This window comes from Achroia grisella, unplaced genomic scaffold, assembly GCF_030625045.1.
Source record: "Achroia grisella isolate CSIRO2021 unplaced genomic scaffold, CSIRO_AGI_Agris_v1 utg567, whole genome shotgun sequence".
Taxonomy (NCBI): domain Eukaryota; kingdom Metazoa; phylum Arthropoda; class Insecta; order Lepidoptera; family Pyralidae; genus Achroia; species Achroia grisella.
This window is the reverse complement of record NW_026712947.1, coordinates 221204-248694: the sequence shown is the minus strand read 5'-3', so window position 1 is coordinate 248694 and position 27491 is coordinate 221204. Positions and strand designations below refer to the sequence as shown.

Genomic DNA, 27491 nt, shown 5'->3' with positions numbered 1-27491 from the left:
TCTTCATTACAATACTTAAGAAATTATATTCTATATGATTCAATGAAATAAGAAAAAGAATTTAAACGTCTAACTTAGTTTAGTACAAATAATGTTCAAATACCGGAAGTACTAAATTAGTAGTTTCGGTGTCCGAAAGTTATTTATCCTTATTATATTTCAATATTGTTAATAACTATGTAATATTTATTGGTTAATTAATTCGTTGGTATAATTAAAATGGAACAATTATATTTTTATATAATTATTCTCAATAACTTGTGTTTGAAAGCAAACAAAAAGCAAAGAGCAAACTTTGAAGTTGACTCAATATTTGAATTCACGCATGCGCATTATGTACTTCCGGTTTGTCTAATTTTGGCGCGAACATTTTGTATCGTGTGTTTGCAATATACATAGAAATAATTTATATATAATTTGTAATAATATACAAAACTATTAATACGATTGTTTTATTTGTATTTCGTAACCTGTTTTCTAGTGAAATTGAAAAAGAACGAAATAATAAAAAAAGTATAGAATTTGACAATTATGTGGAAATCTGTAGAAAAGTGGGAGTTAAGTGGGGGTGTCGTAGTGGGGTGGCCGCGGCTTCTTGCAACCAAGCGCGCTGTGCTCTCGTTAGTTGATTGTGCGCCGTCGCGCGCACTGTTGATCGCGAATTCTGCAAGTCTACTGCTGACTAGCCGAGTACATCGAGACTTAGAAAAACTTTTCAGCGGCACCCATGCCGCTTTTACACCGGGTAAAGAGTATTGAAAATATTTCTTATATATAATATATTGTAAATAAATAAGTTCTTGAAATGAATTAATATTGCACGACTTTCTTTGTAGCGGGTATCATTTTTTTCTTCTACTGACATTTTTTTAAGTTTTCATTAAAAAGTTCTTTAAATAAAGAAGTTCCTATTTTTGTGATCATGTGCTAAAACATTTTCTATATACAGGACAACAGTCGCGGAAGCGACGGCGACGGTAACAGTTCTAATGAAAACCGTCGTTCGTTGTTGGAGTTTCTTTCGCTGGACGCGCAGAACCAGCCTGGCCAGGCCGCTGCCCCATTAAATGTAAGTACTAGAATTCTTATTAGGCTATAGGTTGCCATAATTGTAATCTATTTTATAAGTTTAATAATATGGCGTCGATTTTTGTCTACCCTCGCATTTTTATACAGTACATTGCAGAATTTTCACACTTTCGTCGACCATATGTTTCTAATATTCTAATTTTTGTAGTTTCTTTCATTAGGTATGTAACTCTTGCGTTTTAGTAAAGTATATACGTTTAGTTACCCATGAATATACTATATATGCTGTATAATTTAGTTTTATGCGTCCATTACTATACTTTTTTCTTAACAAAGGAATTCTTAGTCTACCCTCGTGTCCCACGTTGGGCGCCATTTTTACAAAGGCCCACTTTTCATTACTTATGCATCTCACAATAATCATAATAGCGTCGGCAGGCTTTATTGTCCGTTCATAACGTTGCATACGACATCCGTTCGGATGGCAGTTAATGTTCGAGGGGGCTGCCAACGGCGTCCGTATTAATGGGCGGCCGGTGCCAACTGCCACGATTGTGCCTTACTAGGTTTGCATTAGCCGGCACCCACGAATTGGTTAGCTCTATGTTAATGATAGACGGCATCGGGCAGACTTTATACGTTTTTTATTAATTAGTTTAGTATTCGTATTAGAAACATCTATCGAGATCAATTTGAGCATTTTTAATGTCGTTAAAATTTACCGCGTGTAATTTAGGATTATATCCAACCATACTGTTCGACTACTATAGTCTAGACTTAAAATTGTTACAAAGCTTTAGTCTAAATGTTCCATGGCAGCAAATTTAGATTTTTTTACTAATTCGGTTTTAGAATCTACATCGATTTAAACATTTTATTGAAATTACCGCCTGTAAGTTAGTATATTTAGTCTATAAGGACTTATAAATCTTATCAGCGCTTTAGTTCTCTCGTGTATTTAGTCGGATTTTTATCACTTTGGCTACAGTTAATTCAATTTAAAGCTACGCATTTCAATTATTTAGATTTAATCTTCATATTGATTTATTGTAGAGACTAAAGACTTAGATATAAATCCCGATACCTTATTTTATTCATTACCGTAGTTTTTTTTTAAATTAGTTTTAGTCTAGTTTATTTTTTACCTACAATGCATTTTTCTTTATTCACCTACTTTTTTTTTATTTAATTTCCCACCGTTTTCACTTACCGTTTTTCGTAGTTCTGATAATCTGCCTTTCATTTATTTGTCGGTTTTAAAATACTTTTTATAACTTGAACTTATTTTCAATTTCTTTTTCTGCCGTTTCAATTTTTTTTTTTAAGATAACGTAATTACCCTCTATATATTTTTTTCTATTCGATTACTTAACTACCCTATCCTAAGTTTTCGAGAGTCTACAATATACGAATGTAATAAATAACCGTTACTTGCCAAGTTTAAAATCGTAGTCTCTACATTATAACAATGTACGGAATATAAGGTTGCAATCGCGCACTTGGCAGGCGTCTGGCCGCGTATTGCCGGCTATTGGCATGCTGTTGGCAATTTAATATTATTTGTGTAGGCTCTGCCAAGGATCAAGACTAAATCGGTCCGCGCCCGCCACCCGGAAAACCGTCTCGTGTAGATTTCACGCACATTGACTTTTGGACTACGGAGGTTATTAAATATTACGGGTAGTATCGAATGCTGCTATAAGGGACGATTTATCCGTTGGGTTTTATTTTAAACTTCAGTTTCGATGTTTTAGATTCTAGTTTTTTTATTAAATCTACTAATATAAATTTATATAGTTACGTTGTCAGGGTATTAAGTCCTTACATAATTTGTTCGCAGATATTAGATTTGATACGATCTTTTGAAAAACAATTTTTTTAGTAGCTAAGTTTGTAGTTTAAATACGGAAATACTCTTCGGCATGGATATTTCACTATATATTTGTATGTACATTTCACAGTATAGCCTCTAAATCTCTTAAGATAGTTTCTAAACTTGTGTATTTTTTTCTAATTATAGCGAGCTTTTGGGTAAGAGTTCTAAGATTGTCGTGTGTAATAATTGTCGAGATTTAAATACGAAATATATATTTACTTAGTTATATCATTCAATTTTAAATTAATGCTAATCTTTATTCCTCTCAATGAAAACATTTACGTACACAATTATCTATAACGGCCGAATTTATCGCTGAAATCTGATCTCTTCAATTTCTTCCAGTTTGCTTGTACAGATGTAATTACATTTGAATCCTTTGTATAGGATCAGAACGGTCAGAATGGGGACCATGATTGGAGATGGGAGAAACCTCGCAGCCCTGAGGTGGCTCACACGCCGCGCGCCCTCGTGCCTCCCGCCTGCTTCCCGCCAAGGCATCCCCGTGCCTTCGCTAGCTACAGGTAAGTCTTAATCTTAAGAGAACCGATGACTACAGATATCTACCCACATTTCACCCGAGCGAAGCCGGGTTTTCATCTAGTTAATATTATTGCGAAAGCTTGTAAGTATGGATGTTTGTAACTCGTTCATGTAAAAACTATGAAACTTTACAGTAATATTACTTATGCATCAGAATAACACATAGGCTGTTATATTTTTTATTGAAATTTAACGCGGATGAAGCCGCGGGCACATATAGTATAGATACTTTAATGAGTTTACTGTATTTAAAAATTTTAGAAATTAAATATTTATTTGTACCTATTATTTTTTCGTTCGCGTGGAAATGTAACTTTTATACCGTTTATAACATACCGATTGAGATCATAGAGTATTGGACAGACTAAAATTATAATTTTTAAGTGCATATTCAGTTTATTTCTTATGCATTTTTAAAATTACAAACGCACACTTGTAATACATACGTGCTTTCATGAGTACAATGTACTTTCAAATATAACTTAAAATTTTTAAGAAAAGTTTTCATTATAAATTAGAATTTATCTAATTTTTTTTTTTCACGAGTAAAGTTCGCCGGACCATTATATATATTTAATACTATACTCCTGTACTTAACTGTATTACTTTCGTATTACGAAAAGCAATACTTTTGTTCTATATACATTTTTATAGGCGAAGCATTTACTGATAATATAATACTTATCTATCGGTAATATAAAATATCTTAGGATTAGATTTTAAAGTAAGCTCTGTTATTGTCATTATAGCATCTTTCTATAAACGCGAGTTCAGTAAGTACTGATGGACAAGTTTCAGGCAGGAGTTGGCCTTCAGCCGCTCCATAAGTCCTTCCGCGGGTTTGGAGTGCCATCTGCACTGGCCCCCTAACTTCTGGTGAAGCTGTGAAGGCCAGCTGCGGACAACAGCATTATAGTCAGAGAAAAAAAAGTATTGATGTTTGTTACAGGTATAGTAGTGTGGTTTAGGTATAGTAGTAATGCAGGCATTAATGTGCTTCCACCACTCTTATCACCAACAATCCTAACTCTAAGATTCTAAGATATTTATATTGTACCTGTTAAAAGTAAATTTAGAAGTGTACTTTTATTAAATTTACCGTGCACTTACCTAAGTGACTTATTCATCTCGCTTGCATATATTACCTAATGAAGTAGCGTACGGTATTATAGCTTTACTCTAGTGCAGAGGTTCCCAAAGATGTAAATTGTCTCGTCTCGTCATGTGTGCAGTTTTATTAAAGCAGTTCTTTATCCAGAATTCTGGTATATACTTCAAAGGTTTCAATATCAATTGGTATACTCCCAGTATTATAGTGATCGAAAACTCTACTAAATAAAATATTTAATTCTCGGAAATATTCCTTGAAATTATGAAACTACGTTTTGAGCTAGCATTGGTTAGGACTTTCAGAACCTGTTTAAATTTACGGTGCGTACGGTGTACTACCTACCTCCGGGTTGATCATAAAACCTGGAACATCCAGGTTTTATGATCAACCCGGAGGTAGGTAGTACACTGGGAGTATAGATTGAAAATCACCATAAGTCAAATAAATTACATTTTACTTCCACAAAGGTTCCGTCTCTGCAATTGCGAATCTGTATTGCAATGGTGGTAATATTCTCACCAAACTATTACTTTCAAAATTAAAAATCAAAATTCATAAAACATTGGAAAAGAGATGCAACCAACTTGTGGAACTTTTAAGGATCTGAATATTTGTCCGCGACCCACAGTTTAAAATTCCAAATCCATAAACGATAGAAATGCTCTTTTTGAGGTAACAAACATTACAAAAGAGATACAACCAATTTGAGGATCTTTTAAAGACTTTCAGAACCTACATAATATTTAACCCACAGTTTGAGAAGGACTGTACTAGTACATTAAGTGCGTAGCGTTGTTTTAATGCACATACTTTCGCAGTGAGAGCGCGCGCCCCGGCGGAGGATGGACAGAGGAGCCGCCCCCCCCAGCCCAAGGACACAGCATCACCGACCTAGTCGCTTCCTTGGTAAGTTGCATCCTGTGTACAATTTCAAACGTGTATGATAATAGCAGTTCATGCACGGGATTTTCACTTAATAATTGACATACAACTGGCTTTAAAAAATTGCAGTATTTTCTTGCCACTTTCTCAATTGAAACTGTATGCTGAATTGGACGGTAGAGAAAAATATTAATACAAAAACGTAGATTCCATAAGCGGCTAAAATGTGTTAATGAATAAAAGATTTTGGATTTAATTTGGAAAAAAAATCAATATTTTTTACCCTTTAATTTTACATCGTTCCTGGAAAAAAAATCAATATTTTTTACCCATAATTTTACATCGTTCCTGGAAAAAAATTTATCATTTTTACCCATAATTTTACATTGTTCCCTTCTACTTAAACTAAGTAGAAACCTGTATTTTAGGTACCAGTTCCTTCTCTTACTCATTGCTGGCTCTTACTGGGTGCAAATTTTGTAGCCGCCAAATGTAAAAGCAATTCAAACCTATCTAATACTAGTTATGCCCGTGGCTTCACCCGCGAGTAATTTATAGCCCGTTATTCTGATGTATAAGCTTATCTTGTAAAGTTTTCTTAAATTCAGTAGTTTTTACGTGATAGAGTAACATCCATCCATCCATCCACCCACACTTTTAACTTCCGCGTTTATAATATTAAGATAATTTAAATATAGAATTAAAACTATATTAAATATACCACTAGCTTTGCACAACGACTTTGCACGTGTAAAATTGCATGTATATTATGGAGTGATTGATCCCTATAGGCAAATTAATTTAAATCCTATATAGTTTCTCTATTACCATCTTACTGATTTAGATAATTTGTCATTTTATAAATGTGCACTGTTGGATTCTCATAAGACCTAAAATGTTAGTGATCTGACTCCAGTTTAAGCAATTCATTTAAAAAAAATATACTTCGAAAATCATATTTAGAGATATATATAGTGAGTAACTTTGCTGGTATTCCTCGGAGCACATATTACTATTGTAAAAAAACTTACTAGTATATAATTCAAATTTAAAAATCATTTATTCATGTAAGACATATTAGTCGCTTATGAACGTCAAATTTTTTAAATTTCCCTATCGTCCAGTTCAGTATATGAATGCAATTGATAACGGGCAAGAAACTCAATTGAATGTCTTATTTAATTTTTTTTTAAAGTCAGGTTAATTTCAATGTATACACATATAGGTGTCTGTCTAACATTTAATTAAATTAATCCCGTTCATGAACAACTATGCCATGCACGCTCGTCATTCAAGTAATCGTTTAGTGAGTAATAGGTTTTGCTAATGATGCAAACTTAAAAGAATATTCTCTAGATTATACTAGATTATCTACCAGTTATGTTGATATTATTACCTATTGGTTAGTCTAGTCTAGCGATTTAGCACAGCACCTTATTTCAGATTGTCGCAGTTTTAATCCCTCACATGGTATAAACATTTGTATTCATGAGTATTTTTTGTATGGGTTTGGGTGTTTTCTATGTACCTACACTTACAAAATGTAGCTTCAAAGTCTATCCGTTGACTAGTATGTATACGAGTACATATACACATAATGTACTTATGACTTTGTTCATCTCACAGAAACTGCAATTATATACATAAATTATATATATTGACGACCTCGGTGGTCTAGCGGTCTACCGCTTTACGACAGATTGTCGCGGGTTAGATTCCTCGCACGGCACAAACATTTTTATTCATGAGTACGATTGTTTGTATCGGTCTGGGTGTTTTCTATGTATAATATGTATTTACAAAAATAAGATCCATGTATATGTATCAGTTATCTAGTACCCATAACACAAGCTTTAGCTAGCTTAACTTACACAATAATAAACGAGACATAGATATTATAAATATTATGTTTGGGTTACTATTTTCACTAAAATTATATCCTAACTAGGTTTCTAAAATACAGGCTTTTATATATTAGTACCAAAATAATTGTAAGAATCTTTTATATATATAATTATGCACAACGTTAATCATAAAACAAAGCATGTAAGAGGCCGTATGTTTCAGAAGGCCCTGGCAATACCGACAGCAGCGAATCCGCGCGCATTGCAAGCCTCCCTAAAGGTGCGAGTCAGCTTTGAGGGACTAGAAAAGGTTAAATTATAAGAAATGATTTGAAAACGGTTTCAGACCACATGTTACTTGTGTATGTTACATGGAAATCCATACATACATGTACATTTGTTTCGCGTAGAGTAAACGCAGACGTTATCAGAACTATAAATATATTTGAGCTAAGTTTTTAAATTTTTACATAAATATGAAAGCTAGATGCTGTTGGCCGCAGCTGGCCTTTACAGCTTCACCGAACGATAGGGGGCGAGTGAGTTCGAACCTCGGCTCAGGTCGTCGTAATTTCGATCGCAGTTTAATTGGACGGGGGATTGCTCGGAGGGGTACACGCATGTATATGTAACATCAGACTTGTATGTTATACAATAACTAGAATTTATTTTTATATTTTACTAAGTTTATTTTTGTTGAACAATACATTAAGGGGTTATATTTTAGGTTAAGGTTTATTAGTCGACAGGGTCATAAACCTCTTGACCGTTTGACAGATTCTCGTGAAATTTTGTGTATATTCAGTAGGACTGAGAATATGACTGAAACTATTTTTATACAAGTGTTAAAGGTGGTCCATCTCAAAAAAGTTATTCTAGGATTCGGCATAGAACATATTTAATCAATTTTAATTTCATTCTACCTCTATAGATACTAATTTTATTAACTACCAAAATATTTGCTAGGAACGATTTACATTAGCCATAATATACTCATCGTAAACTCGAGGTCTAAGTGGATTTGATGGTCTACCTAGTTTAACTGTTCCTTTATTAACTCTACATACATTCGAATCTAAACTACACAATCTTAGATCGGGAGTATTATAGTTACCATGCAATACTACAAAAACTACTATGCATATGTAATCCTGATTATTCTTATTATTTATATTTCGTTTAAAATTAGTCTTTAATTAATATTTTACAGATAGAGCCACAGTGGTCGCCGGAGCAAGCCAATTCTAATATGCAAAGACATGACGACAGAATGCTGGCGCGACGAGCCTCGTTTTGTGAGTAAAACTTCATTAACAAAATAATATTAATTGACTTTAGAATGGAGATGATTATAGGTATACGTTTCAATGATTATTTTCACTGCTTTAAATCAACAGTAGTGAGTTAATAGAGGTAATACAGATTATTGACAGATTAATAATACATTTTGCACACCAAATGTGCGTTGCTCCCATACAATTCAGATTTATTTGTATATTTTTTTATAGTACTTTAAAGGATTTTAAATTTAATTATAAATAGAAATAATCTTTATTCAAAATCATGTTTTTGATTCTACGCACTCATTCGGAACGCAAATTCATTATAAGAAAGAAACTTCTTGCTCTTTAGAAAAGATTGAGAGCTCACGGTTACGCAATAACCGTGAGCTACATGGAGCATGTCGTCAGGTAATTTAGCCCATTTTGGTAAATTCACCAGGGATTCACGATGATTTCCACCACGTCGGGAATGGGTCCACGTCATTTCGGGCGGTCGCATATACTAGGGAAAAGCATATATTTGGTAACATAAAAAACATGGCTGCGGCGGGGGTCCGTCGGGGTCGCATGCGGGGCCCGGCGGGCCGTGGTCCGGTGCCCCGGCGCAGGGCCCGGCGCGGGCCCCGGGCCGGGCCCCGGTGCGGGGCGCGGCGCGGGCCCCGTGGCGTGCGCGGCGCCGGGCCCGGCCGCGGCGGCGCCCGACCCGCTGGTGTGGAGCGGGGCGCTGCCCGCGCGGCGGCCGGACCCCGCCGGGGAGTTCTCTCCCAAGGTCTTCCTCGGAGGCCTCCCCTGGGACATCACAGAGCAGGCGCTGAAGCAGGCGCTCGGACAGTTCCATCCACTGCGGTATGTGGGTTTATAGTTTTGCTTTTGAATATTCATTTATTGGAATAGAATTGAAATGTTACAGCGACTCTGTCTAGTGTGACATCACTACGCAAAGCTGCTGTAAAGTTTCAATTGCGTACTTTAATTTGAATCTGATGACGTCAACAATTTTCTCGAAGCCAAATTTAACGGTAAAATGTTATCAGCGATTTTAACAGTACCAAAAGCTAGGAAACTACCCCATCAGTTGTAAAAGTACATAAATATGGGAATTCAATTCTGTACAGCGACTCTGCCTAGTGATATCATTTGACCAGAACGCAAATTCGAATCTAACGTCGCCAATAATCTCTTTCTAGTCTCTTAGATAAACAAAAGTTAAAACAAAATTCAATAGTGGAAAAGATTGACCCCATCTAGGGTCGTTTGTAAGTCTTTATAAATATGTACAGAAGTGCAATTGTTTTATTGTAATAAAATCTTTTCTTCTTAGTTTTCCTTTAAGCAGTGGACGTCTTCCGGCTGAAATGAACTTTTGTAATAAAATCTTAAAATGTACTTGTTAATATAGCATTTCCTCGTAAATGTTTCAATGACGGTGTTGTCATCAGCGTGGAGTGGCCGGGCCGCGAGTCCGGTGTAGGTAGCGGCACGCCGCGCGGGTACGCCTACGTGACGCTGGAGACGGAGCGGCACGTGCGCGAGCTGCTGGCCGCCTCGCGCTCCGACGGCTCCAACTGGTACTACAGGATCACATCGCGCAAGATGCGCGCCAAAGAGGTAACTTATTGTAGTTACTCGCCTATAGATGCTATCCCATCAAAAACATGGATGTAATCCGAATTAAAATTAAATACATAAAATAAAAACATAAATGTGAAATGATAGCAGAGTTTAATATTATGATATATGCCTTGATTGTTGACTTCTACGACAAAAGAGATCTAAATGGGTGTCAAGTTCAATGGTCTGTCCTGAAATGTATTTATAACAATATAAAATATTTCTTATAACTTAGGATAATATACTGTAACCTAAGGTCTGACTTGGCTAGTTCTCATATACCAATAATTACTTTCGATGGCTAGTTACTACTACTAATAATAAAATAGGAACCGACAAGTAACATGTTTAGAACTTGCGAAGGCTACAGTATATTTCGTATATGAAATTTGTATACCATTTGAGTCGTTAGTTTTTTTTTATTTTCAGTTTATGAAACTTATGTAAATACACTTATAAAATTTGATTTCATACTGAAATAACGTGGTTTAAAAATATCTAAACCAAATAGATCTAAATGAATATAGATATTGACCGACGATTATCATGCACGGTACAAACATTTGTATTCATAAGTATTGTCTGTATCGGTCTGGATTCCTTTATCTTTTATATATTTGTCTGCATCTTTTTAAATTATATCCTGTGTCATTCTGATGTATAATCTATATTACTGTAGTTTTATCAAAATCCGTTACATATATGTCAATAGTAATATAACATAACAATAATATCATTACTTAAATACTTGCTATAACAGGTACATATATATGTACAAAGAAATTACTGATATATATCGTATATGACAACGGAAAGCAGTTAACTCTTTTGTTGCTTCAACATATAGGTATATATAGTTTCCTTTTGAATGTTGCCTTACATTGTGATTATTATTAGATGAGATTAGATAGTATGTGGTGTGTGCAGGTGCAGGTGATCCCGTGGGCGGTGTCGGAGTCGTCGTGGGTGTCGGGAGGCTGGGCGCGGCTGGAGCCCGCACGGACCGTGTTCGTGGGCGCGCTGCACGGCGTACTCTCCGCCTCCGCACTCGCACTCATCATGGACCAGCTCTTCTCCGGAGTCGTCTATGCCGGTAACTGGCTCTTATTTATACTTTATTTACTTTAAACAATAGTCCATCGTGTCAAATTTATCATTCATCCAGTTTTTTTGTCTGTCTGCTTGTTTGTTCTTGCTAATCTCTGAAACAGCTGGACCAATTTTGATAAGACATAGCAGATAGATAATATTATAAGAAGTAACTTAGGTTAAGATCTTACTGTAAAGCTCTTTTTGGTAGTGGTCTTAAAATTGGCTCGCAATATTTACATACTTCACTATTTCGTCTTAGGATCATACTGTAAAATAACACCAAAGGCGACTAACTTTTACGTGTTGTCTAATATATTTTACAACTATTATAAAATTCCTGAAAGACAGGGACGCCCTAAGAATCTTTTCTTAGGGCAGCGAAAGGATTGTGTCAAAGATATATGAATAAATGACGGAAGAGAATGACAATAATGGGATAAAGAATAAATGATGAACGGTTGTTAATAATTACTATATTATGGTACCATTTTTTTTGCCCGAGAGTGATGTTTCTTTAAAGTTTATTAAATTAGGGATTCATAAGTGCTACTATTACTCGTGTACTAATTAGGGGCCGTTCAAGTATTACGTAAGCACTATAGGGGGGCGGGGGGTCTTTTCTTTGCTTATTTTGGATGACATGGGGGTGGGGGAGTCTGTATGATGATTACGTCATCGGTCGTAATTTAATTTTTTTACACGAATGGCAACCCTCACATTGTCTTTGCTAAAAAAACAATACATTAATTGAGAAATGTTTACGTAAGCATGGGGGGAGGGGGTAAGAGCTTTGCTTACTTTTGCTGACAAGGGGGATGGGGGGTAAATAATTGTGATAAATCTGCTTACGTAATACTTAAACAGCCCCTTACTGAGATGCTCTTTTCAGGCCTAGACACCGACAAGAACAAATATCCAATCGGTTCGGGCCGCGTGATGTTCAACAACATCCGCTCATATTTACGGGCCATTGCTGCCGGCTATGTAGAGATCCGCACTGACAAATTCACAAAGAAGGTACGTACCAAAACTAATATCTTGTCATTGGTCAGTTTGTTTGACATTTATATATAAATGTCAAACAAACTGACCAATGACGTTGTCGACAAGTAGAAAGTCTCGTATATTCATTTCATTCGTGTTACTTGGCTCGTATTATAAATCCTTCGACTGACATACACGAGATATAGTAATAATATATAAATTCAAATTGTCTCTATGATCACGGCATTGACGACCGCAATCGGCCATGGTGGCGCCGATATAACCCCCTTCTCGTGGGGTCCCGGGCCACGAACGCTTTGTATCGAAGTAGATACAAATAAAGTTCTCTATACAAATAAAATTGAAATCTGTAATTTTAAATTAATAGCTTTTCACTAAATACATAAACTATATACGGCAGCAATATGAAAACTTTAATTTAAAAAGAGATCTATATATTTTTGCTAATCTCTAAAACTGGTGGCTCAATTTCGACGGTACTTTCGCTGATAGCTAATGTTATATGGAGTAACTTCCGCTAGTTTCATTTTAAAACTAGATTCTGGTGAAGTCGCTGATTCTCCTACATACTGATATTTACATACATTCTACAACAAACTATTCACAAATGTATTGGTCTTCAAAAAGTCGAATACCACCAGTCGGTATGTAAAGACGAAATACCAAAACCATAACTGAAATCTGACTTTTTTAATTCCTTTAGATTCTATGGTGCGATTATGCAGTGAAATTAAATTACAGGATTAGGGGAAATTGTTAGTTCTTCTGAATGTATATAAATAGGTAATAGATAAATTGTAAGTTGGTATGAAAAAAGATTTTTTTAGACCAATGAAACTTTATCTAGCTTTTTTGGATTACATTATATTAGTGTCCAATTTCATTGTATACTGCTCATAACTTTAGAGTATCTGGCTATCCAATGCAAGTTAGTGGCACAGACAATATAATACTACATAGTAGTGCCAAATGCACATTCAACCATAAACTTATATTCAGCTTTTGTATTACAGGTTCAGGTAGATCCGTATTTAGAAGATTCCATGTGTTCCATATGCAATCTCCAGCAAGGACCCTACTTCTGCCGGGAGCCCATGTGCTTCAGGTATGTATCTTTTGTCTTTATCTATATGAACGTAAATTCTTAATCTTGAAAGACGGTTAATTAGATTAGACATTTTTTTTATTAATTTTTAACAAGTAGCATTATGGTACTTTTTTCTTTTTACTGTATTTGTTTGTAAAGTGTAGTTTTTCCAAACATCTACAGAATATATACTATGTTATTTATTCAAATTCAAAAATCATTTATTCATGTAAGACATTTTAACTGCTTATGAACGTAAAATTCTTAATTATATTTTTCCCTACCATTCAGTTCAGTATATAGATCCAATTGAGAAGATTAGTGTCATAATGTATGTTTATGTTGACAGATACTTCTGCCGATCGTGCTGGGTGTGGCAGCACTCCGTAGAGGATCACCACAAGCCGCTCATGCGCAACTCTAAATGCACGCACCCGACCATGACCAGCGCGGCCTCACCCCCCGCCCCCGCCCCCGCCCACGTGTACCCGCCCCCCGCGCACACATACGGCCGACACAACGAAGCTAACGCCGGTAAATAAACCCAGTTGTCTAAAGTCTCAATTTAATTATAAAGGTAATGTTAAATTTGCTTGACATAATTAGATATTTTTTTATATAAAAAATTCTATTATCTCTCAGCTCCATTCTATTATCATCCATAAAAAAATCTAGGGCAGAGCGCCAGCATACTGCTTACGGCCAGTAATGTAATTGTAATTGTCAGGCACGCCATCGCCGACGAGCGGTACGAACACGAGCGAGGTGTCGAGCGCCGCCACCAGCGACGAGCACATGGACGGCTGGCCGCCGCACTAGCGCGCCGCCCGGCCCCGCCTCTCGTCTCGAGCCGCTATTAAGTTGGGCGCGCCGCCACCTACACCTAGCTACTTCCCTTTTGATACGCTTGTGAAGATTTTGTACAAGTTTCAGGAGTTTTCGTTGATCAGTCGCATATACCAGTTATACATTTTTAATAGATCTAGTGTATAAAAGTTGAGCGATATCAACGAACACGCTCTTATTACTCTTGTTTAATATGTTGGTACTTGTGAAAGTTCCTATTTAATTTTGTATACAATCAAGCAAGTTACAGAATTTTTTTGTCGTATGTATATACTACAGATTTTTAGTGGTATAGTGTAAAACCGCATCAGTTGAGCGATATTACCGTTCGTAATTTTGCATACGTCAATTTCAAAAATTTCCGTTGATCAGTTCACGATTAAGCGATATTGTTTTTTGATGATTTGTGCCTCTGTAAGAAAGTTTTGGTTTATATACATTGTGTATTTTAATTTTTGTATAAGTTTACATTGCAAGTAATTTGCAAGTTTAATCATTATATAACTTTGTTTCTTTGTATTATAAGTTTGATTGCAACCTTAAGATTAATCTTAATGAATTATATATATATTAGTAAACAATATGCAATAAAGGATTTGATATCAATATTTCATTAGTACGCTAAACGCGTAGGGATGTTACATAGACAAATTTTACGTGCCTCTATTATATTAGGAAAATCTCCTATTTTAAATAGTTTTACCAAGGCTGTCCATTAGTGATCATTTTAAACTTTTTAATGGGCTTTTATAACCTTATAATCGTGATTTTAGCGTTTTAGGCGTACTTTATATTGAACGTTGATTTTAATCGGTGCTTGTTCGATTTTAAATTTGTTATCAGGAAATAAATGTTTATTAAAATTGAATTTACATTTTATTTCTTACCTTTATTTCAATACTTTCCCATGATAAAATGTGCATGTAGCCTGGTCAGTTAACCCATCTTGGCAAATAGCAATTTACCGCTATGGTTTCCAGAGAACGTTCTGGATATCGACCAGATAAGGTACATTGCTGCAATTGGGTTTGGCCACATTAATAACAATATTTTCCCATCCAACATTTTTGGTTTTTACAATGTTCTTTTAGTGGCGGTGGAATTAGCTGACTGTAAGTTATTCAGATCTCTAAAGTCGTCTAGATGGCGCTGTTCCTATTTATCAAGGATTTTATAAAAATAACAAACTTAAAAGTTAGACTTCGAAAGTAACGAGCACTAAAATGTCCAGACATGTGGCGACGTGATGGGCCTAGTCGATCCCTAAAATAAGGTCGGGCGCAGTGATGGCTCATCCGTCATACTCGTGAACGAGTGCTGCTTGTAGGGTCTAATCTGCTCCAATCACGATTGATTTAATCATATAGTGCATTTAATATCTGACCCAGGACCCTAATAAAGTAGTACTAGTTTGTTCCCACGTTTCGAATTGGAAATATAAAGTTGCAATGATTATTTAAAAGAGCAACACGCAAGTTTCTTGCTCCTTGTGAGAGATGGCTTTCTGAATTACGGGTGATTAAAAAATAACTAGGATTATTCAAGTGCTTAATTTAAGTTTATTGAATAAATTATTTTCTATAGATTCTATTCAGAGAAACCGTCACTCAAGACTATATCCCATGGCAACAAATTAACTAATTAAAGTTGACCTAATCTTATTACTATTGATATCAGGAGGGGCCACATTTTATCTCGGAAAGACAGAGTTGTAGGAGACAAGACAAAAAGCAGAACTGTATAAATACAATTTATTTACAAGTTTTATTTACAATAGTCTCACACTTACAATTAAGCTTATTATACTTGAAATTCATATTACATATTTTAAGAATATTATATGGCATCAAGTTACAAAACATGTGCAAATTAATGCAATTTAAAATCCTACTTTGAATACATAAAGAGAGCAATTTCATTGCAGTAAAAAACGTGTATTAATAACCCCAGCAATGCTAAGAAATGCTAAAAAAAAGCAAATGCTAGCAATGTACTGTCAGGCTGACATCCACGCGTTCCCCTGGAAACTGTTGTGATAAATACCTGGCGATTTGCTACGATGGACTAACTGACCTGACCTCATATTAACCTTATCATCCTCCACTGGGGCCCCGCCAGCTTAAACCGTTAGTGCACGTATGCAAATGCTATTATTATGTTCCCCGTTAGAATGAGACAGGAGATGACCAAAGAGTCTGATTCTTGTCTTAAAATCCATTTCTTTTTGTTTTTTTACTATAACTCCATCCAGCTGACGTCAGGAAACGTCGTCTTCTTAATGGTGGGTGCACCTGTTTAGACAAATGGTTTTTTTTTATACTACGATGTTGGCAATCAAGCATATGGCCCATCTGATGGTAAATGGTTACCGTAGCCTATGAACGCCTGAAACACCACGGGGTATCGCATGCGCGTTGCCGACCCTTAAGAAACCTTAATATACCCTTCTTGAAAAACCTCATGCTGTAGTCTGTCTGTAGTCTCGTGGGAAAACCTCGGCATGAAGTTCATTCCACAATCTAAGTGTACGCGGGTTGAAGCGCCTCTGAAACCGCACTGTTCCGGAGAACAGTATATAGGCCTTTAGCCACAGACATATTAAACTATTATATAAATGTATAAAAATATTATATATATGTATGTATCATAATAATCGATAATTTTCACCGCACTGTTCTCCCGAACAGTGCGGTTTCAGAGGCACTCCTACCCGCACATGCCTGCTTATTCTGCAATACTCAATTGCCAACATACAATTTCATCTCATTACGTTTTTTGTATCAATAAAATCAGTGTTGGAGTAGCATTCAATCAAGGCGGTTTTATTTATCAAAACCCCTCATCAATCAATCAATAGTTCAACTAATATCATTATCACGGAACTGTGGGCTTAAACCCCCATAGTGGCAATATATTCCAAACGGATGGTATGAGTTAGTGTATTTTTTATTTAAAAGCTATATTGTGTGATCGATATCAGTCTTAAGTTATCTATTATCTAGATCTATTAACAATATTAAAGCTCGGCGTTAAATTTCAATATAAAACATAGCCTATATATTATTCTGATGCATAACTGTAAAGTTTCATCAAAATTAGTTCAGTAGATTTTGCGTGAAAGAGTAACAAACATTTATACTCACAAACTTTCGCGTTAATAATAATATATTAAGAGCAGAGCAGATTTGTAGAAGAGTGTGTACACTGTACCGTGCGAGTACCGCTGGTGTTAATTCAGTCGAAGCTCATGCTCATGTCGGCCATGTTGGTGACGTCAGCTGCGCCGGTGACGTCAGCGGCGGCGGTGGGCGTGGCCGGCGTGTGTGGCGAGAAGTTCAGCTCCGGGAACGGGAACTGGGGTATCTCTTCATCTGTACCATTAAAGAATTAGAAATGTTTTACAAGATGGCGGCCTACGAACAGTGACTCAGACAAAAAGTGATATTATAACAGTAGCCTACGGAAAGAACGAGTCGTGCGCATGTTTCTAATATTTATAAGTTACTAGCTGTATCCGCGATGCTGTACGCGAGGAATTTATTATTCACAAATATAACAAAATATCTGAAAAACTTGATTAAAAATAGGTCAAGCATGTCCAGATAATTAAAATAATTAAATAGTATATACAATATATATGGTATACACATACACAATAGAAACAATCTTCATTGACATAATTTAGATTACACATTAATAAAAACAGAAATTCAGTAATAATTTACATTGTCTTAGAAATTTAAATCTTTCGACCCATTTTTGCTCGTCTTATTTTTCGCTATACCTACCGTCCTTGTGATGTGTACATATACAATATACATAGACAACATTAGGCTTTCTGTAGTGAGGTTTTAGAGTTTACCATTTCTATTGTTAGTTTATCTACCATTCTTTATCGAGGTGATGTGTATTTATACATATAAAGTTCATTCATCGTGCGAACCGTCGGCTTCTTTACCATTTCCATTACATAGAGTGTACATAGAAGATACTAAGTACTTTCCATAATGAACTTTTCGATTTACCAATTGTTGGAAACACTATATTTATTTTATTCGTAGCGACATTAAATTTATTAGCTGGCAACTCTCGTCCGTTAATCGAGGCGCACACAGCTCCATATATAAATAATATAAATTTAAACACTGTCCACTAGCAGCACAAGCGGCGATGAGTACCTTGCGAGTCCACGTCGAGGCGGTCGATGACCGCGTCGAGCAGCGCGTGCGCGACCACGTCGTCGGCGTCGAGCGCGAGCGCGTGGTGCAGCGCGCGCGCGGCCTCCCGCTCGCGGCGGAGCAGCGCCAGGCACAGGCCGCGGGCGGCGTGCGAGCGCGCGCGCGTGGGGCGCAGCGCCAGCGCCCGCTCGTGCCACTCGAGCGCCTCGCGCCGCCCGCCCAGCGCGCGCGTCGCGTGCCCCAGCGCGTCCAGCGTGGCCGCCCACCGCGCGCCCAGCTACACCTCGCACACACACGCACACGCCTCTCGTTACTACCGGCTACGTTTGGTGACGTCACAAGTTTTAGGACGGTACTGGCAAGTCGGGTATTGGAAATCACTGGGTGATAGTACGGCGTGTAACAGAACGACGCGGGGTCTTTGTAATTCGTATATATTAGGGTAACATTAAGATTGTTAAGTGATGTGTCTCTGCATGCGTTCACACTACCACAGTACTGAGAATGAAAATCAGTGTTTTGCTCGTTGAGCAAATTATTCGCTGATTAGCTCAACCCTTCCATATCCCTGTGGCACCTAATATGTACTTTAATGTTATTTTTTATGTTCTTATTTTATTTGTAAATGTATTGTTTTTTTATTATTATTATTATTCTTATGTCACTACACTACACTTCTTTATTAAATTCTTTTGTACTCTGAATATACGAATAAAGATTTAATCTGTATATCTAATTAAACTATTTTTTATTAAGTCATAAATTCATCTTCTTCAATATTCAATAGTAAATTCGAGATAGTGATTCTACCACCCTTCAGCACGCGCGCGGCCCGCAGGTCCCCGGCCTCCTCTCACCTGGTCGAGGGGCCGGTCCCCGCGCGCGGCGTCCAGCGCGCGGCCCAGCAGCACGCGCGCGGCCCGCAGGTCCCCGGCCTCCTCTCACCTGGTCGAGGGGCCGGTCCCCGCGCGCGGCGTCCAGCGCGCGGCCCAGCAGCGCGCGGCCCAGCAGCGAGGGGCGCGCGCGCGCGCGGCCCAGCAGGCGCGCGGCCCGCAGGTCCCCGGCCTCCTCTCACCTGGTCGAGGGGCCGGTCCCCGCGCGCGGCGTCCAGCGCGCGGCCCAGCAGCACGCGCGCGGCCCGCAGGTCCCCGGCCTCCTCTCACCTGGTCGAGGGGCCGGTCCCCGCGCGCGGCGTCCAGCGCGCGGCCCAGCAGCACGCGCGCGGCCCGCAGGTCCCCGGCCTCCTCTCACCTGGTCGAGGGGCCGGTCCCCGCGCGCGGCGTCCAGCGCGCGGCCCAGCAGCACGCGCGCGGCCCGCAGGTCCCCGGCCGCGAAGGCCGCCACCCCCGCCTCGTGCGCCACGTGCGGTTCCTCCACGCAGCGCACCACGCACTCCCACCGCCCCTTGTTCTCCACCTCCGCCTCCGGGTCCAGCTCGCCGCCCGACGGCTCCGATGTCTTAATGTGCAACCAGAAGCACATATTAACATTATATTTTGTAAGAGTTCCACCGGTAACTTTAACAACCACAACGACAAGAAAAGATCCATGCAGCGTCACAGTTTGATCCAATATAAACAAAATGCATATAGTTACATCGTTTCCGGTGTGGAGCGCGGCCGCCCTGGCGAGGAACTTGGCGCACATGGGCGGGTTATTGAGCAGCGAACACTCCACGCCCACGTACAGCGGCGGCAGGTGGCAACCACTCATCAACTGGCTCGCCTAAACACAATACTTAACATTAAACTACAACTGAATTGAGTAAGAACCCATCTCATACTCATCGCTATTTTTAAAAATAGAATAGAATAGAAAATAGTTTAACTTAATTCGAACACTTTTTAATAGTCATAGTTATCTGTCTTTTAATCTACCGCTCATTCGAAAAGCTTTCTCATCACAAGAAGGAGCAAAAAACTTGCGTGTTGCTCTTTTAAAGTATCATTCTAACTTAAGCAGACTAAAGTTAAGCAGAATTTGTATTATGAGTACTAGACAACTAATAGAAAAAATATTTTCTTTAGCTAACCTTAAAATAGGCCGCCATTGCCTGATCGTGTTCGTTGTCTGCTGCAAAGCTGTGCCCGTACGCGAGCCACACACATCCAGCTCCGGGTTCCAGGGTTTTCGCCTTGCTTAGGTAGCGTCTCGCGAACTCGCTCTTACCTGTCACATTTTTATGATAGTATGTATTTCCATTCACGATGCTCTGTATATAAAATGTATTTCTAAACAATTTTTGAATTGAATGTATTTCATGAGCACTTACTATAGTTTCAAGCTAAAAATACACAATGTTTTTCACTTTTTTATGTAATATGTATTTGTTATATCTCCCTCACAAATTCTTCTATCTATCGCCGAAATCTGCATTAAAATTACAGGCAGGAACTATATTTTATACTATTTCAAGATTTATTATAGATCGTAATCACCTCTGACTCCACACGAATAAACATATAGTACCTATGAGGTAGTAGTAGCACCCGACCGCGAACCAGGAGGTCCAGTCGTGCGGGTAGGCGTCGACGAGCTCGTGCGCGAACGCGAACAGCTCGGCGCTGCGGCGCAGCTCGACGAGGCAGGCCACGCGGTCGGCGGCGGCGGCCCAGGGCTCCGCCAGCGCCCCCAGCGCGGCCCGCCAGCGCCCGCCCGCCGCCAGCCGCCGCGCGCGCGCCGCCGCCGCCTCCAGCGTGCGCGCGCGCACCGCCTCCGCCGCCGCCTCCGTCTCCGCCTCCGCCTCCGCCCCCTGCCACGTTATTTGGGACTACTCTAATACCGTCGGCCGCAGCCTCCGATCGATCCCCCGTCCGATTCAAACGGGGATCGATATTACGACGGCCCGAGCCGAGATCGGGCAGGGCGGCCTCGGCTCGACCGTCGTAATATCGATCGTTGGCCTTCAGCAGCTCCATAAGTCCTTCCGCGGGTTTAGAGTGCCAGCTGCACTCGCGCCCTATCGTCCGGTGAAGCTGCGGGCGACAGCATTAGAGTAGTCCCAAAAATTTTAAGACGATAAGTCACGAGTGCAGATGGCACTCCAAACCCGTAGAAGTACTTATGTAGCAGCCGAAGGCCGACTCCCGTCTGACATATACACCTTCAGTCCGAGGGTACCGCTTGGGGTTCGAATCTCGTCTGGGGTTGTCGTAATTTAGATCCCCGTTGGACGCGGGATCAATCGAAGGGAGGACCGGGGGTACCGGTGTGGGCGCCCCATTATTGCGCGGTATGGTGTGGTGTAGGCAGTGAGGTGGCCCCGGGGCCCTCAAGTTCAGAGGGCTCTCGAAGCCTTAGCAGAAACTTTCAATCGAACTGAACTTTTGAAGAACAGGTTGCAACCCGACTTTATTCATAACAACTTAGTTGAGAGAAATTCGAAAGTTATAACTTCGGAATACCCCTAAATTCTTTCTGTGGATTGGCAGTGTTGTCAATTTGATGGATAGATATATGTTCGTTTTAATAAAACTATGATGTAAGGCCCCACTGCTGGGCCCCATTTTTTTATTTGCCCCAGGCCCTTGCTACCTAACTACGCCACTGAGTGTAGGGGACGCGGGGTTAATCTCTATGTAGTCAGAATTGCAGAATTTTCTTTTGAAATAATCGCAATGGGTTATGCGGGCGATCACTCTATTCTTCCTGATTTAAATTGAATAATAAATCTGTATTTTACAACCAAATAATAACAGATGAGTTTCTTGTCAGTTCTTTCGCCGGAAGCGCTTCGAACCGACAGTAGATTTGACATGAGCTCGTGATAGACCTGCATGAACAAAGATATTTGTATTGGTATACCGATCCGAGTGCGGGTTCGTCGGGCCCCGGAGGCCCCGGCGGTCGGGCGGCGGGCTCGGGCGTGTAGCGGAGCGCCCGCTGGCGGTAGGCGCGTCGCACCAGCGCGCCCTCCGCCGGGCCCAGCTGCGTGCTCACCGCCAGCGACGAGATCAGCTCCAATTCTGCTGACGACACTTTCATATACCCACGAACAAGTATCTAATACATTTTATGACTTTCAATATCTACATTTTATGTCTTTCAATATCTACATTTTATGATCTTCCGATATCTGCATTCTTTGAAAGATCATAAATCTTTCTGCATATATTTTGTATCCTGTCTTTTACAGTGTAGTTGGAAGGTGAGATACATTAGACAGATAAATTACATAACATTACAGTCCTCCCTAGTGGCGACGCATGTTGACGTGATTTCCATCTTCTTCCATCCATCCTCTTCTTCTATGTAGGCGACGGTTGCCACAAGGCGAGACGTCAACCATTATTTACAAGTTTGTTTTTTTTTTAATTTTAAATATGCGACGTATATATGAAACATTAGTTTCTCAAACTTATAGTCTCAATTCAAGCGGTAACAGCGCTTAATGAATACGATACAAACAAACAAACCTTGCCTGGGCGTGAGTGCGTGCTGATCCAATAACAGATCGAGCGCTTCGTAGTTAGCACAGTCGGCGCGCAACGCTGCAGCTAGCGCTTCAGCGGCTGCCTCGCGGCGCTCCAGCGATGACAGTGCTCGAGCCTGCCACACCAGCACGCCAGCGAGTGCTCGCTGTAAATGATACAAACCAAATTACTTAAGTAAACATAAGAAATCTATACTAATATACATGTCTGTTTATTACCATTTTAGGAACATTTTGACGTGTACGACGACGTATGAGGAGGTCATATTATGAGGCAGACTTAGGCTTACATTTATAGCATACACAGTCACCACTAGTCAAAAGATTAGCACAACTTTTTACTTCCGATGATCCAGGGTTTGATTTCTCTTGATTCATTGTACACTGCAAATATTTGTACTAATATCTCTAATTGTTTGTATCATCCTGTGTTTTTTATACATACTACATAGGTATTTATGCAAAAAAATGTATTTCTGTATTTTATACTCAAGAAAACTTCACAACTCAACTCTACTGTGTCTAGGGAGACACCAGACGTTCCAAAATCACTAATCTCATTTGGGCTTTGGAATTAAAAGAAGTAACTCACATTATGTGTTTGATCCGTATTCCGAGGTTCGAGTAGAGCTGGATCACACTCGTCCAGCATGTTGAGCGCCGTCGCTGGCTCTTTGGCGGCGAGGTACGCTCGCATCACCACACCAAGGCACAACAAATGTCTCCTGTACAAAGAAATGCTGTTTGTCATTTTCATTCTTTTAGCTGATAATTTTTAAACCATTTAGTGCTAAGCAATTTTTACAAAAATGTATGTGTACAATGTATATATTTTGTACAACGCCATCTGGTAAGAAGTAGTAGAAGTAGACAACATGTAAAATAAGAAGAGAGTTGTTAGTAATGTGGACTCTTGACCCCATTGCTAGCAATGTATGGTACATTGTATGGTTACCAGGTTGACCTCCATGACTTAATTTTGATCTTTAACCCATAACAGACAAGCTATATTATGTTTAAATAAATGGAAAGCCTAATAAACAATATACTGTTCAACATCATCTGATTTGGGACCCACAATAACAGGCAACAGAAGGCATTATTTTTTGGTGACAAAAACAACTGTAGTTTATTACATAATTATTTAGATTATGGGTCGTTTGGGCTATTATACACTGTAGCACTGCGAACTACATAGATCTATTTTACTTGCCCTTATTCAGAGTTTGCTCTTGGTAGCAATCTCCCATTCCCGTCAGGACCCGTCAGGGACAAGAATTGAATCATATTCTTAGGAGCGATGATTTCTATCTCCTCGGGAAAGAGTGTAAACTTTCCAAAGGAGATATTTCGTTTATGCATGAGTGGGTTACAACCGCATAGGATGTGTAGTGGCATTTCCTCTTCAGTTTGGCAGAATCTGCAGATTTTTGTCATGCATAGGCCTAGTTTTGCCATATGTTTGTTTACTTTGCAGTGTCCTGTGAGGGCCCTAGTAATCATGTATATGTTGTTTTTACTCAATAGCAGTAGTCTATTGGAGTATTTGTTCAAGTAGCCGAGAATTCGAGTATTTTTTAGATACTTTAGGAATGCTAATTGGTATGTTCGCATTTTCAAGTACATTGCACCTTATGAGGTTACAACCTTTTTTCATCTTTGTATTATTAAGACATATTTTATTTTATTCATTTATAGCCTTTGTACTGATGATAAAATTAAAGTTGGTTTTTTTATTTATTATTTCACTGCCTAGATTCAATAGGCCGATGTCTTATGATAAGAGACATCGGCCTCCGCCAAAAAACTCCATATTCCTCTGTCCAACTCATTCTAGAATAGAATAGAATAGAATAGAATAGAAAATCATTTATTCAAATAAACTTACATTGAAGCACTTTTGAATAGTCATAACATTTTTTTTTTTTTAATCTACCGCTCATTCGGAATGCTGTCTCATCACAAGAAGAACAAGCAAGAAACTTGTGTGTTGCTCTTTTAAATAATTTATTCTTACTTACAATTTAAGTTTAAGTGTGTGAATACAAACCACCGATTAGCACTAATTCAATTAAATACTCAAAAAGAAAAAAATATTGAATACATAACCAACTGGTTAAACAATTAATAAGAGGAAATCAGTCATAGTGATTAGAGCAGACCAGTCCCTACAAGCAGCACCCGTTCACGAGTATGACGGATGAGCCAGCCATCACTGCGCTCGACCATATTTTAGGGAGCCCAATGACCCGGCCCACCACGCCGCCACAAGTCTGGACATTTTAGTGAGCATGACTACTCAAAACACCAGACCATGTCATAGCTACTCACAATTGCCATCTGATGTTTATAGTATTCACATTTCACATAAGAATGCATGCGGCAATTAATACAAAACCCGCTACGCTTTCATATTTCTAAAATAATTGAATCAAGAAAGCAAAGCAATCTTCTCCATGTTGGTCCAGCTACTGCCCTTGTGTTAGCCTTACTCACTGCCATTATTAAGACATAACTTTTTTCTTCTTTTCTCTTTCTATCTGCCATCAGCTATATTCAGATACATTGATATTATTATTTTTTAGGGATATGTCAACCATTGATGTGAATCATTTCAATCAAACCAAATCAAAATTTTATTGCGTATATGTATTTATATTTTGGCCAGACGTATGTCTGGAGGGTATGTAGAGAGGGTATCCTCTTCAGACGTAATACCTCATCACTGGCATCTAGAAACTTTAAAGCTAATTTGTTCATGTCGTATTTATTAAAACATAACTGAGCACTAACCTGTGTAGAGCTCTCGATGTTACTGCATATGCTGCTCTGTGGAGTTCACCACGAGCCAGCATTGCACTGGCGAGGAGCCAGATGTCGTCTCCACTGGCCTGCCCCCCAGCACTGCTAGCAGATGCGGCCACATCAGCCCAAAATAGTGCACTTGTCCATTGTCCCTAAATAGAATTAATGATTAAAATATTGATACCATTTCCAATTGGTATAATGCTTATGATCCCTATAATTAAATAAGAAATGTCGGGCAGTCTGTAGAAGATCTGTAACTCTAATACACTAAATCCAAATACATCCTCCCTCCTCGATTCCCATCACATTCCATTAATAGATGATGCACATCTTCTACTTTTTATACACAATAAATCTAAACTCATCTTAATAAAATTTGATATGATGTAAGGTTATTTTGTTATTTTAAAACAGTCAGGCCAGATAGCTTGTTTTAACATTAAAAAGAATAACAAACAACTTACTAATTCAGAGTATTGTTTCACTAGTGATCGCATAAACTCAATGTTGAAGCATTCTGTACTAGCTGCAGACTCTGATTTGGCCATTACAGTTATTACAAATATAAGATTTGAACACGTTTACTTTTGCGCTAAATATGAGAAATATATATATAGTACATATGAGTCTTAGGTAAATAGAACTGTAAAAATAATAATTCAAATAAGATTTTTCGGGTTGGCGCCGGTAAATTTCACAGGTAAATTGTAAATTAAACAAAATGAATAAGATCTGTGTAATAAAAAGTAAATGTCAAAATGACATTGATATTTTTTAATTTGGAAGAATAGGCTCTTAAGTTCTACCGCAATTATTATCTTTATATGTAAATGATTTGTTATTTGAGTTGCACCGTGCTATACTAAGATTCGATACTGCGATAGTGTGTATTTTTGGTAGATTAATGGAAATAAGTAATTGTCATTGTTAGTTTAAGATAAATAAAACCACAGTGAAAATAGCTTATATTATCTAAAACAAAATTGTTTTTACTAATTATATATGTACATGTTAAATTAAGCTTACTTATATAATACATTTTAATGTAACTAAAAAGTACTGATAAATATGTTTTTTTCTTCTAAAACTGCAGAAAACCACTTATATTACCTATAATATATACAAATTACTACCGTCGTCGGCTGTCAATTCAAATGACTGACAGGAAAAGCGCGGGAACGCTTGAAAGGAAGCGCGCTATTTTAAAAATTTTATTATATTTTATTTGGTTTATTCAATTATATATCGTATATATTGTGGTTAAAATAAAATAAATAACCCACAACATGGGGAAGAGTAGAAGAAAGCGTAAAAAGCCTGTATCTCCAGATGATCCAGATAGTGACTGCAAATCTTCAACTTCATCCGAATCTGACGAAGTGGAATTAGATCAGAAAGAACTGTATAAAACTTATTTTGTCACGGATTATCATAGACGTTATCCAGAGGATTCCGGTGCAACTGAATTCGTTGTATTCGTTGAGTCTAGTGACCCTAAAACTATAATAGGCTCTAGAGACCTTCTATCTCTTTCATCTTGTTTAAAAAGGTTTAATAAAGGAGTCAAGTATCTCAGAAGCTTAAATAAGTATAAAATAGGAGTATATTTTGAGAAACCTGGCCTTGCAAATGCTTTCCTAAATAATTTTACCTTTCTTAAAGAATACCAATTTAAAGCGAGTATACCAGCTGGATCCACAGAAGTTACAGGAGTCATTAGGAATGTCCCATTAAACCTATCCAATAAGAAGATATATACCATGATATCAAGTTATAAAAAAATTATATGTGTTCGGCGGTTTCTACGTAAAGTTAAAAATGATACTAACTTTTTTCTACAGCCAACTCAGACCATAGCAATCAC

The 27491-nt window shown here is 38.4% G+C and overlaps 2 protein-coding genes across 2 annotated transcripts; one reads left to right on the top strand and one right to left on the bottom strand.

Annotated features, from left to right (window-relative positions):
- Nucleotides 1-711: 711 nt before the first annotated feature.
- Nucleotides 712-14182, top strand: LOC131848627 (cytoplasmic polyadenylation element-binding protein 1). Its single transcript, XM_059198548.1, has 13 exons — nucleotides 712-745; nucleotides 950-1069; nucleotides 3293-3429; nucleotides 5378-5465; nucleotides 7509-7595; nucleotides 8496-8582; nucleotides 9248-9414; nucleotides 10008-10176; nucleotides 11107-11272; nucleotides 12161-12288; nucleotides 13290-13381; nucleotides 13713-13897; nucleotides 14091-14182. The coding sequence occupies exons 1-13, from the start codon at nucleotides 728-730 to the stop codon at nucleotides 14180-14182; spliced, it is 1536 nt and encodes a 511-aa protein (XP_059054531.1). The 5' UTR covers nucleotides 712-727.
- A 1809-nt stretch (nucleotides 14183-15991) lies between these two features.
- On the bottom strand, nucleotides 15992-26237 carry LOC131848667 (cell division cycle protein 16 homolog). Its single transcript, XM_059198591.1, has 12 exons — nucleotides 26092-26237; nucleotides 25613-25776; nucleotides 23412-23544; nucleotides 22803-22965; nucleotides 22192-22352; nucleotides 20857-21139; nucleotides 20420-20556; nucleotides 19984-20112; nucleotides 19639-19845; nucleotides 18388-18664; nucleotides 17420-17580; nucleotides 15992-16500 (listed from the first exon to the last, which is right to left on the bottom strand). Exons 1-11 carry the CDS (start codon nucleotides 26173-26175, stop codon nucleotides 17444-17446), a joined length of 1875 nt encoding a protein of 624 aa, XP_059054574.1. The 5' UTR covers nucleotides 26176-26237; the 3' UTR covers nucleotides 15992-16500; nucleotides 17420-17443.
- Nucleotides 26238-27491: the final 1254 nt, after the last annotated feature.